This window comes from Candoia aspera, chromosome 1 (genome assembly GCF_035149785.1).
Source record: "Candoia aspera isolate rCanAsp1 chromosome 1, rCanAsp1.hap2, whole genome shotgun sequence".
NCBI lineage: Eukaryota > Metazoa > Chordata > Lepidosauria > Squamata > Boidae > Candoia > Candoia aspera.
The window spans coordinates 177,034,783-177,047,596 of NC_086153.1; the positions used below are offsets into that span (position 1 = coordinate 177,034,783).

Consider the following 12,814-nt stretch of genomic DNA (forward strand, 5'->3'; position numbering starts at 1 on the left):
AATGTGCTCTTTTGGGAACCATGCAGATGTACACTCTGTGGACTGTGCATGTGTATGCTTGTTTATCTGTGTTTTGGATGTCTGTTGGGAGGGACTTTTATAGAATTAGTGAACAAGTGTATGACTATCTAGCAACTCCTAACTTTCTTCCCCTCAAATCTCCCTGGCCTGGAGGTGAGTATGCAAGAATGTGGACTAAGTTATAATTTTGAGCTTGACTGAAACATGCTTCCCTGTTTGCTGTTTGCCTGCATACGTTGCCTATATTTGCCTGCCTTTCAGTACCAATTTGCCCCAATATTCAGCAACTTAATCATGTACTAACAATATACTGGACTGGCAAATAAAGGTTAGGGACTGCATTTAAGAGAATTTATATTAAATGATGTGTTTTGTATGTGTGCCTACACCTCATGTTTTGGAGTATCTATACATTAACACATGTATGGCATGCATTGTTACTATCAGAAAAATTTGTGTTAGGGGGAAAAAGAATGAATATTCTCACGTGTGTATATTTATACTTGGAAATTAAGGCAGCTTTTTTTTTATATAACCATGCAGCGATTTTGCAAGTGGCTCCTTACTACTTCCATTTTGTGGATAAGAAGGGCTGAAATCTGCATATCTCTAAAATGAAAGGACACTTGTGCTTGTGGGATGTGTGTTTCTTTTTTATTTGATGAATCAGATGGCATGCTGACAGCAAAATAGATTTTTAATTTCCCCCATCACATAGGCTTATCAAAACCAATTTTCATACCGCATAAGGGGAAGTCTCAGCCGGTGTGGATTCATAATTAATATGATGGTTCTGTGGATTCAAGTCTTAATGGGCTAATATTAATAGTATATTAACTTACAGTGGTAAAGCTTTCAAAAACAGAATTCCAACAGTTGTTGATTTCATCTAATACGATGCCTAAAATAATATTAAAATGTTAACTTGTTTTTATTCCAAAATAAATAAAAATTACCAAAATCTCACAAAGAGCTTGTAAAATTTCTGCCATTTGAATTTAATCTTTTTAATGTTTAAAATGTTTGTTTCTGCTTGTTTTTAAATTGGAGGTCAGTGGACATTGCCAATCAGTAGATTGGACAACTTGAATTGGACCTCTCTCTGAACTTGAAAAGCATTATAATTTTTTGAAGAAGTGGCATAACCTTCCTTTTGCCCTCCAGCTTTTATAATTGTAGGTTTGATTGTAGGTCAAATCACTGGCCTTCTGGTAGATCTATAAACAACATTTACTGAAAAAAAGAGAATGTGCCCTTTCGTATGTCATTTGCTTTTCTTTATTCACAGCCATGCCCAGCAGCTAGTTTCTGCCAGTTTGAAAGGGGACACTAAAAGGGCTCAAGCCTTCTGGCAAGCCATACTGCCCCTGTTACCATCCTGCCCATGGATCCTCAAACTATTTTTCTCTTCTAGATTGTTGGTGGTGGGGGGGGGGGGGCTGATTTGTTTCGGTGTTACCAGGAACTGATCTTGGTAAGATGCAAGGCAGGGGTTAAGGGCCTGGATACCCTTCATTAAAGGAAAACATAGGGGTGTGGACTTTTGTACAACAGCATCCAATAACAACATCGAAGAAAATGTGTGTGTGCTTTGCTTAGATAAAATTAAATGTCGCTCTTTTTGCAAGGGTAAAATGGTAAGGCATCTTGCCAAATGGTAAGGCATTTTTTAATCTTCCCAATAGATTTGGTTAAAGTCTTGCTTGATGAATTATTGCTGGGTAGAACATCTAGCTGTATGCTTCTGAAGACAACAATTTACATGCTTCTTATTTTGTTGCTAAACGTTCCTTTGGTAAATAACTAAATGCACTACTAAATGGATTTTTAATAAAAATAAATAAATTCTTCTGCTAAGCTTCCTCTAATATATTAAAAAGCCTAAAGGTAGATTGGTATTTGAATTCAGCTTTTATTCTTGACTAAAACTGAAAAAGCTGAGCCAAATACTAATTTGATTGAAGGTCCTGTTTGATTTGCTTGTGTTGTAATAATACAAATGATCATATTTTCTTTCCAGCCCTTTTAAAAAGTTTTCTTTATACTGGCTGTCCTTCTCTCCATTCTATTCTGCATTTTTATTTAGAAATGTTTCCATTTCTTGGTCTCCTTTTCATTAAAAAAGAGAAGTTAGGGGCTTGCCTCTTTATAATTATAAATTTTTATAATTCAGTCCTAAAACAAGGGTTGTCTGCCAGTGACCTTCAGCCTTCTGGATTTTTTTGATTAAAGCAAATTTCATCCAATTTTCTAAGAGCCAGATGTAGTGCCAACATTTTAAATCATTTTAAACAGTATATATGATTGAAAAGAATTCTGCATGGTTTTAAGGTTATATGAATGCTCTGGAGCAGATAAGCTCCCACTTCCCCCATATGGCTACAAGGAAATCCGAAGCATTCTCTTTTGTTTTTAATGAACCCCACATAGTTTATTGTGGTAGACAAAGGGTGGGTGGTTGCTTTAGCCTGTTTCTGTAAACAAGCCCTCCCCACTTAATGTCCCCGGAACCAGCACTGCAGCTCAGAATTGTCAACCAGTGGGGCGCTAAGAAGTACCTTTAACTACTGAAAAGAAGAAAAAATTGTGAGCATTTGTGCTAGAACTGGTATAAAAAGTATTATTTTTTGAGTTAGCATCTCTAGATAAAGCACAGTTAATACGTTTCCTACTCATCTGGTTTGACTGCACATATCTGACAGGAGATAGAAGGGAGTATACATCCTGATGTGGAATTGCAGTATGCAAAAATACAAAGATTCAGCTATATACAGTTGAACTATTTGTAGTTATTTAACATAAATCCTAAAGTTTGGTTATCACTGTTTTCTTCTGTAGTCCTCTTTTAATTTCTTTTTTGATAGCGAACTTACAAAGCATTTTACTAGCAGAATGGGTCTGTGCAAAAAACCATATCCTGTTGGGAGGTTAACAAATCAAGGGGCTATAGTTGGCAGCAAGAAGGGTGCACGTATAGACAGAACTGGGGAAGTGGAGGGCCAGGTTTTCTAATACTGGGAAAACCATACCATTGATTTTCAGCAGTTGTACCAGTGAAAGTACAATCAAAGGAGACTTTGGTAGTGCAAGAAAAGGGCTTTACCTACACATCATCAACTAGAGTTTCACAGCAGCATAGAAAAGGCTAATTAAATATGTTACAGCAAAGTCAATACAGTATTTGTCAACTCTGTACTGTAGGCAAAATTTGACAAAAGGAGCACACATCTGACAGGAGATAGAAGGGAGTATATATCCTGATGTGGAATTGCAGTATGCAAAAATACGAAGATTCAGCTATATACAGTTAAACTATTTGTAGTTATTTAACATAAATCCTATAGTTCGGTTATCACTGTTTCCTTCTGTAGTCCTCTTTTAATTTCTTTTTTGATAGCGAACTTACAAAGCATTTTACTGTTGTAATAGGTCGCAAATGCAATGAAGAATTCATTACCCTTTGATGCTCCTGATACATCACAAGGAGGACAGAAGGTTTTGAAAGTAGAGGTTACTCCAACAGTGCCAAGAATTTCTCGAACAGCTATTACAACAGCTTCAATCCGCCGACATCGCTGGAGAAGAGAAGGTAAGTCTTTACAACACAAAGCAAAGATTGTAGCGTGGTATTATTCACCTCCACTGCCGAGTACTAACTTCTAAGCCCGAATGTGATTATTAGCTTCAGAATATATAGACATAGTGCTAATTATTTGCTGTACATATGTGCAGATATGTAATTGTGATTGCATACTATATTGAGCTAAGAATTCTCTCTATTTTATATTTTGGGAAATCTAGAATCGCCTAAGTGATTTAAGTGTTTTATCATGGTATGGAAATTGAATGGAACTTACAAATTGTTATAATGACTTTCTACATTCAGTAGGTTGGAACATTCTGCCTTTTTTCCCTTAAATTGTTGGAAGGTAATTATTTTGATGGTGTGACTGTACCCACAATTTGTGGGCAAATCCAGCTAGGTAGTATTTCTGAAAACTTAGGCTTGGATTTTTTTTCTTTTTCAAAGTATTTCACAATTCACAATCTATATCTCTGACTTTTGGGGATGTGTGTTGCTGTTTTTTTTAAAAAATGGTGTATTGAGATGTGTATGGGTGTGTATATATAAAGTTCCAGAACAACAACAGAAGCTAAATAATATTGAAAATGTTATCTCTGTTTTTCATTGATAAAAATGCGTAATTGGTATTTTAATATTAATTCTTAATCGTATTTTCAGGACCTGTGCTCTGCAAACAGAACGATAAATGCCAAGTATTTTGTATGTGGTATAATTTAGGAATTTTCTTAGTTTTCATAGAGAGCACTTCAGATCTTTTAAAGTCACTCCTGCCAGCAAAAAGAAAAGCAAATGTAAAATTGGAAGGATGCCAGTTTCTGTTATTACAGCTTGTCTTGTGTATAGTTGGGCTATTTTTTTTTACCAATTATATTGGTGAATATATAGTAGACTGCAAAAACATAAAATTTGAACTTTTATTAAACTTTTAAATTCCTTGTTAGATATTTATTGATGTATTTTGCTGATTCTTTGTTTTTTGTTTCCATTCTGGATTCTTGATCCTAAACACAAGTAATCCTATTTTTGCAAATCCTTCATCATGTATGTCCTTACTACAGAAGTGTTGCATGCATGTCTCTTGCACACAGCACATCACATCCACTTATTTTTATGGTGCTGTTCAACTTTCTTTGAGAAAAGTGCAGGTGGTGGTTTTGTGTGTTCCGTGTACACCTTCATTTCCCTGCCTGGGTTGTAATGATTAGGAAAGAGTAGAAAGACACTAAAATATTATATGTTGAATCCCAGATGGCTTTGACTTCTCAAATGATGCTGACATGAGCATTCCCGGATCTCCGATCCTGCACGGCTCCACAGACCTAGGGATCAAACGCAAGCAAGAGGGGGACGTACTGGTGCTCAGGACCCCTGAGCTTGGCTCACCGGAGCCCAACTTGACACCAGCCACAAAAGAGGGTAGGACAGAGATGAGGTGGCATAAGTCAGTAAGGCTATTGCTGGGAGGATCCTGGCTCTTTCTTCCCAAACAGAATTCTCTTTTGCTTTAGGGTACGTTCCACTGACCACAGGTATACTTTCTTCTCTACCCTTCTTTCTACACATACCCCTTTATGCCTAGCTTCAGGCCTGGAACTATTTATTCTAACATTGTGGGCCTGGACTATCTGTGTGCTATCTAGCTTAGCATGGCTAAAATAAGAGTCACACCTGATAACCTGGGATGGCTGTTACTGAGCATGTTAAGTCTGCTAAATATATATTTGTATATATACAGTAAAAGAATGTGTCAAATAAAAATATTGGTACTGTTTTCACAACCTGGAATGCCTTACAGCATATAAAATAATATTGTAACCGTAATTTAATATTAGAAGGGAAAGGGGAAGCATTTTTCACATACTATTTTATATACCAAACTTCCAGTTTAATAAAACATTTCATCATCTGTTCATAAGACTAATATGAGTGGATTGAAGTGGAATCAAATCACCTTTGTGCTATTTATAGGATTGTGTCTCAAACTAGGCAGTATGAACTTGGAGAGAGAAACAAATCTTATAGCCTTATACAGTGGTATTCTTCATATTAACTCGTTACTAAGAGATTCTCATTTTATTCGGTGCACGTCATTAATCTACTGTCCCCTTGGTGCTGGTGCAGAAGTATTCAGATAGCAATGCAGTTATGAGTTTGTTAATCCCCATATCTTACTAACTTGTTTCGATAGTGCTTCTTTTCTGTCTTTAGTGCAGTCTTTTGGCATTGTTGATATTTTAAATTCTTTCAACTTTAATGGCATTTGCAAATTATGTGCTGTACATGCTTCGCAGTTGCTCCAAGGGAAGCTAATAGCAAAAAAACAACAACAACCCACCCCTCTGGAGTTAGGGTTAGGGTTCCTTATTTATTACACCTGAATCGATCATGTGTGATCAGAGAGTTCACAGTGTCCAAAGAGGAGAGGCGTTATTGGAAAACTATGGAAGCATGAAGCATAGAATTTACTCCTAGAACTGAGTGAATCTGAGCATGGTCAGCAAATGAGCCCTAACCAGAACTTTTCTCCCACTGGTTGTTATTTTGTCATACGAACTACGTGTTGCATGTGCATGACCAGAAGGCGTTCAGAAATTCTCACACAAATTCTCAAACCTTCTTTTGAAAAAAGGTTGCTTAAATGCCACAGCACGTCTTTCTTTAATACCTTAGGTATATTTGGATACATTTAGATTATGTGTTGTTACAGTAACAACAACTAACATCATCATCCTAAATGTCTTCTAGACAAATAAAGTGAAAAGTACTGTAACATACACAGAAAAGTATTTTACAAATCGTACTTTATGTGAGCAAAGCTGTTTTTACTGTGATCTGGGATAGGAAAAGATTGGCATTGTCTTAATCATAAAAGAAAATCATAGTTTGTTAAATTACCCTCTTTTGGTGCTTGGATTGTTCTTACTGATCTTGCACGAAATAAAATTGATAAATATTCCTTATTTTTAAAAATGTGTAAACAAAATGGCATAAACTTACCTTTCTTATTATGCTGGTCTATGGCCATAATAAAAACTGTTTTGATTTGAACTTACTTATTTATCCTTGATTTTAAATATTTCAAATATATAATGAACAATCAGTCTTTTTTGCAATATGCTTGAGTCAGTTTATGTAAATATTATCTGTATATTAACAAAAAATAGAATCATAATGCTGTCAGGATTAGTGTGTATTTGAAGTGTGCTTATACTCCTCTTACGTCAGTTATGTAAGAGGAGCTTTGAGTATGAATAATAATGTTGGGACCATTGATGAAGCCTGTACCTGTTGAGGGTACAGAGCTAACATTAATTTAAAAATATTTCAGCAGGACAAAAAAAATGGTGGATATGTTCTTTTGGGTTTATATTTTGGTTCTTTCTCTGACAAGCTTTATTTCCTACAAGGACTTTGGTACAGAGTATACTTGCACTTTTTGTGAGAAAAGTAAGCTTTTCCCCAAATTACCATGTTTCCATTGAAGCCAAAGAGTATGTTTATGGTTTAGTAAACTGAAATCTGTATATTGCTCAAATTCAACTTCTGGGTACCTGGTGGCTTGAGAGATCCTACTTTGCATGTTGTTTTGTCCCTTTTTCACTTTCAAGCACTGCTGAGTTGCCTTGGCCTCTGCATGGTGGTGGCATTCAGAAAATTCACACCGAGCCTCTCTGACTCTTTTCTCTAAATGGAATGGATAATTTTACAGCATAATTATTAATTATACTGAATAACAACGTTGCAAACACCACTGTAAAACAACAATAGAACAAATATTGCTTCCAATTTATGCTATTTTATCCTTGAAAAATGATTTTAAGACTTGAAATGTATCCATGGAAACTGACTCGGAAACATCTCTGGAGATTGTGCTTTCTCCATTAATGTAAGGAGGGGTTAAGAGAGGTGGTGGGAAGGCAGCAGCCAGTGCTGCTCAATCAAAGGCACTTTCACTTAGCTTTGCATGGTGGTCGAATAAGAGTCTAAAAGATGCTTTTGCTTTCAGGACATTCTTTTCTTTCAGATGCCTTTTTAACTTTTTGTGTGAAGAATACCATATGCAAAGTGGCTTGTTTTTTAAACATAATCTTTGATGTATTGGGAAGCATTATATGAAAATACAAGGCATGCTTTTTAAAAAAAATCTAAGGGGCCTTCTTATTTTACAGGGCAGTGTTGTGTTAATGTATAGAATTATGAAGTAAATCAGTGTTGCTTAGAAAATAATAAAAATACCCTTTCAGTCTGTAAAATGTGCATTCTCTTGGCTGTTGGATTTAATTCTACATATTTACATTTATCAATATGATTACTTTGTGGAGGAGATTTTTGACATGGAAGAGAAGAGATGAATGTCAGTATAATTGTAAACTGGGGATTTACAGAACAGAACAGTATTGCCTAATTATGAATTACGTTAGAACAATGATGCCAAATAGTTGATTGGAAGACAGAGTGAGTTGAGAGACTGGTTAGACACTAAGTTGGCTAAAAGTAAACAAAATTTTACAAATGCAGCGTCAGCTATGGAGACCTGCTTTTGCATTGTAAATAACCCGTTCTCTTGCTTATAATGCTTCTGCATTGTGCAAATTCCATGATAATGGGTTAACATTTGAAACTATTTGCCCAGAAACACACATAGTATCAAAAATCCCTGCAAGCAACTCCTGCAGCTAAATAAAAACATATTCTGCAAAACCTCACAGTCACACATGCACACACTGTTAAAGAAACATGCTCATATATAAAATAGCACACTCAGATACTGACATACAGAAACACTTGCATGCACCAAAGTCTCCATCTCATAGAACCCCCACAAATACTCAAGTAGGACAGCTAGAGGTACAATTTGAGTTAGAGTGGAAAAAATGAAGTAAAAGCAAACTAAAAATTGACGAAAGAACCCATTTTCTCTATTCAAATGAATTCTGACTTAGTTTTATATACAAGCACAGCTACTCTAGGTTGATCTTAAGCACTGAGAATGGCACGAAGATATCTAAGAGAATTTACTTCTGGAAGAGTGTGATTTTGGTGACATTCATTAAGAGCAATCATAAACATTCCTCAGAAGTAAAGTCCTCTGTATTTAATGTGCTTTTTAATAAGTGCAGCTAAGATTGCAGCCATATACAAATTTATTATTATAATTTACACATTATTTGTAAATATGTAGTAAAACATGTATGGTTTATGACTTTTTCAGAAAGGTTATTCTTATAGATGCAGTCCTAGGCACGTCTTTTAGAAAGTGAATCCATTTAAGCATTCTGCAACAAATTCCTTCTGTTCAGACTGCAATGTAAGAACAATTTCAATAAAATAAGAATAATCTAACTTGAAGTTTAAGCTTCCCCAAAAATGTTTACAATACAAATTTGTTTGAAGAAAGTATCTGTTTGCAATTCTAACCACTTTTAAAATTGTATCATCGTATTATAGTTTCTTGATCTGATGTCTTTGTTGTTTTCAGATGCTGAAGGAGTCAGTGGAAGAGAAGAGTCTGTGAACTTCAATGATGCTGATGAAGGGTTTTCCTCTGGGGCATCGCTTAGCAGCCAGCCAGCTGGGACCAAACCTTTGCCCACATCTCAGAGGGGCAGCTTAAGGAAAGGGGTGGCTGGGCTTTTGGCCAAGGATAAGGAAATAATCTTGGCTACCAAATCCACAGACAGCCCTCGAGAATCTGCCCGTAAGCAGTACCTACACCAGTCAGTGGACCTCAGTACAGATGCAATTGAAATGACTCCCACAAAGAAACATTTGAGTTTGCCTGCTGGGCAGGTTGTACCAAAAGCCAGCGGTGTGAGCCTGATCCGGACTGCAAGTGCTTCTTCCAGTAAATCATTTGACTATGTGAACGGCAGTCAAACGGGTTCCAGTGTTGGTATTGGCAGTGATGGTGTTACTAACTTAGCAGCTGGCAACTCCAATCGTTTTTCGACCATTAGTCTACAAGAGGACCGGTTAGGCCAAGCTGGAAATGGTAAAGATGTCCGCTCACCAGGAGCTCCTCTGACTAAGCAGTCCCGATCCCCAAGTTTCAATATGCAACTAATATCCCAGGTTTAACTTCGTTGTCTTTCCTATATTTTTTCCATTTGCCCAGTTCTTTTTTGAGCAACGTCTACAATCTTCATCCTATCGTCTGAAAATCCGGCTTCTGTGGTCTTGTTCAATTCATTTTAGATACTATACTATATTTTGTACTGAAACAGCAATAAAACCTCATATTCTAGCCCTTCTTCCCCTCTCCCATAAATGTCATTGTGAAACAGTATAAAATATACTTTACGCCTTTTCCATGCCTTCGGTTCTCCTTGGGTGATGTGCAATCCATTATAGGCCGATCCGTTCCCATTTCAACACTGTGAGTCTTGAGAAGATTGGAGGAAATGGTGAATGTGATCCCTATCAAAATGAAGCTTTGGCTTTCCAGAGAAATAATAAACGGGTTAGTTTTCTCCGTCTAAAGTTCTGCAAAGACTAATGAATTGTGATTTTTTTTTTTTGTCTCTTGGAACCAAGAGTGCCTCAGAGATTCTAGTAGGACTTTGGACCTCTGAGTTAGTGCAATCAGTAGGAGGAATACAGTCATTGCTTCTGATGGCGGTTGAAATGCACTTTGTCATGAACATTAGAGTAGTCTTCCTCTTCCATCCTTCCACTCTTGCCCTCCCAAGCTTAATGTTCAGCTGAGACATGTATATGTGACCAGGATGTTGCCCCTTCAGAACGAATGGGCTATAAGTAGACAGCATAGGTTACCATGCAGTTTTAAGGCCTGTGGAGCCATGTTTACATGTCTTCCTCACCCAGGAAACAGGGTTGCTTTGCCTACATGTTAGGATTTTGAAAGAAGAAGTACGTTTAAAACAAGATTGAGAAAATGGGACATGGGCTTTTCCAACCATGACTACTCATCAATGCTCCTTTTAAAGTTACTTTTGTAAGCTGATAATCTTTGGAACATACAAGAACAATTGAAGTTTAGGCGAGGGAGTTTTCCAGGGTGCTTGCCTAAATTTTGTCACTGAACAGACTCAGAAGCTTCAAAAAAGACAATTGTTCTCCAGTGGGAAATGCCAGGGACAGAGGCAATGGCTGCTGGAAATACTGAGGCATCAGTTTCCCTTAAAATCATTTCTCAAGCAGTGGGGGTTTTGGCAGCTCGCTCTCTCCAAAGGAAACAATTCACTGCCTATATTTTGATCAATCCGTTTGCAGTTACATTATTTGATATAGTTAATGTAATGCGGGTGTGTGTGGGGGAGCTAAAGATACTATCCCCACTCTAATCTGGGAATGCATACTGTTGAACTTAACCTTGAATGCATGTGGTGTGTCAGCAATATGTGATATCTGTGCTGTAGATCACTGCTTTAAATTGCATTTCTTATTCTAAAGAAAGTATTCATCATGTTCTAAATGGTAATATATACATGAGAAGCAAAAGGGGGCTGTTTTGCCTTCTTACCTTTTGCTGTACTTTGACCTGGAATTTTGCTGACAGTTAATCAAAGGAACAGATGTAAGTTATATTCCCCACCCTACCCCATTGGCATTTTGAATTCATTACAAGTTGAGAGGGATTCAAACATACTAGATTGTTTTTAGAAGGGTCAAAGGTTACAAAATTCAGATTACCAAGTGCCATTATTCTGCTGAAGAAAAATTTAAACTTATTGATAGCTTCCAGTTCTTCTACTCTCTTTCTTCCCTGACTTTTAGTTTGAATCTGGAGTTTGTCAGAAGAATTGTAGCTAAAGTAATCCTAATTTTAAAGTATTACTATTACACTGAGTAATAGTTACTTTGTATGGGCCCTCATTGAAGCAAAGCTAATGTCAAATTTAATTCCAATATTACTAAAACTCAGGAATGTTTCACCAGTGATTCATTGTAATTACGAATATCCAGAGTAATTTTAAATAATATGTATAATGTAGCTTCCTTGAGCTCTAAAGCCATCCATTACAGACAACCAGAAAGTTTCTATGTTCTGTAGAGGGGGGACCTAGCTGTATTTGTTTATTTTTCTAGAGAACTAATATGATTCCCATATAATTCAGCAGTCTTTTTTTGATAATAGAAACTATGACCATCATCCAGAGAACTGCATGAGTAGTTTTATAACTCCATGGACTTTGGGCTTGCGAGTATTAAGCAGCAGTTCATTATGCAACATATCAAACCGTGTTTGCATCCTTCTGATTTAATGGTGTGAAGATCACAGAAGTGATTGTGACATAAGCTATTTGACAAGATTTTTTTTAATCCCATTGGGGGTGTCCAAGCCTGTGGTTGCACCTAGAGTAGCTTTTTAAGATCCAGATCCATGTATTCTACACAGCGAAAGCCAAAAGTCTTAGTTAAAAAGAAATATTGCTATGATTCAGATCAGTTGGACTTATTTGTTCTTTTTGAAAGAAATTTAAATCACATGTTAAGCTTGTTTTTTAAAAAAATCTGTGTATAGTTGTATGCACATAATAAGCAGAAATTCTAATTTACATACTGATGATTGGTAGCTTGCTATCAAACTGGAATGTGTTTAACTGTGCAAATGTTCATCTTAAAGAGGTTATAGTTTATTTTTTAAAAAATTGAATAAAAATATATTGTATCTTCTCAACATATTGAAATTACAATTTATGCATATGTTGGGGTGATGATTTACTCATATGATTAGTAAACCGGTTGTTTTCTCCTGTGCAGTACAATTTCCTGTATTTAGTTCTTTTGCTTTTAGTATCACTTGACATATCATAACATCAAATATATATTTTAAATATTGGTTTATGTTTCTTCTGTTACACTTTTTTCTTCTAAAAAGTTGGCACATTGTTCAGATTCTATTCCTATTTTAATATGCAATTTTCCCATACTGTGGACTCAAGTATGAAGCTTACCTTATTTTTATGCATTTATGATGGAGCAAATACTGCTGGACATCTTTTCTTAAATGTCGGTGTCTCATTTGATAATATTAATTAGCCCTCTTAACAGGTCATGCTAGTACTGCTTCCACATTTGTTGATGTATCTGCTGCTAAGCTGTCCCAAAGTTTCTGCTAAAAGCACTGTGTTGATGTTTTGCATTTGAAGGTTCAGGCTCGGGGGGGGTGTAACTTTTCCCTTTATTCCTTATTCATGGTTGAGATTGTTCCTTTCCTCTTACCATCTAGGATTTGCATACTCT

General features: G+C 36.2%; 1 protein-coding gene across 2 annotated transcripts in view; it reads left to right on the forward strand.

Moving 5' to 3' along the window:
• The window catches only part of HYCC2 (hyccin PI4KA lipid kinase complex subunit 2), a 28,546-nt gene extending 16,136 nt beyond the window's left edge, over window positions 1-12,410 (forward strand). Inside the window, exons 10-12 of one of the 2 annotated variants that reach the window (XM_063318011.1) lie at window positions 3,451-3,610; window positions 4,856-5,023; window positions 9,087-12,410. In XM_063318011.1, the coding sequence (XP_063174081.1) occupies window positions 3,451-3,610; window positions 4,856-5,023; window positions 9,087-9,685 (927 nt within the window). In that variant the 3' untranslated portion in view covers window positions 9,686-12,410. The remainder of the gene's footprint in view (window positions 1-3,450; window positions 3,611-4,855; window positions 5,024-9,086) is intronic. The other variant, XM_063318012.1, reaches the window with a different exon arrangement.
• Window positions 12,411-12,814: the final 404 nt, after the last annotated feature.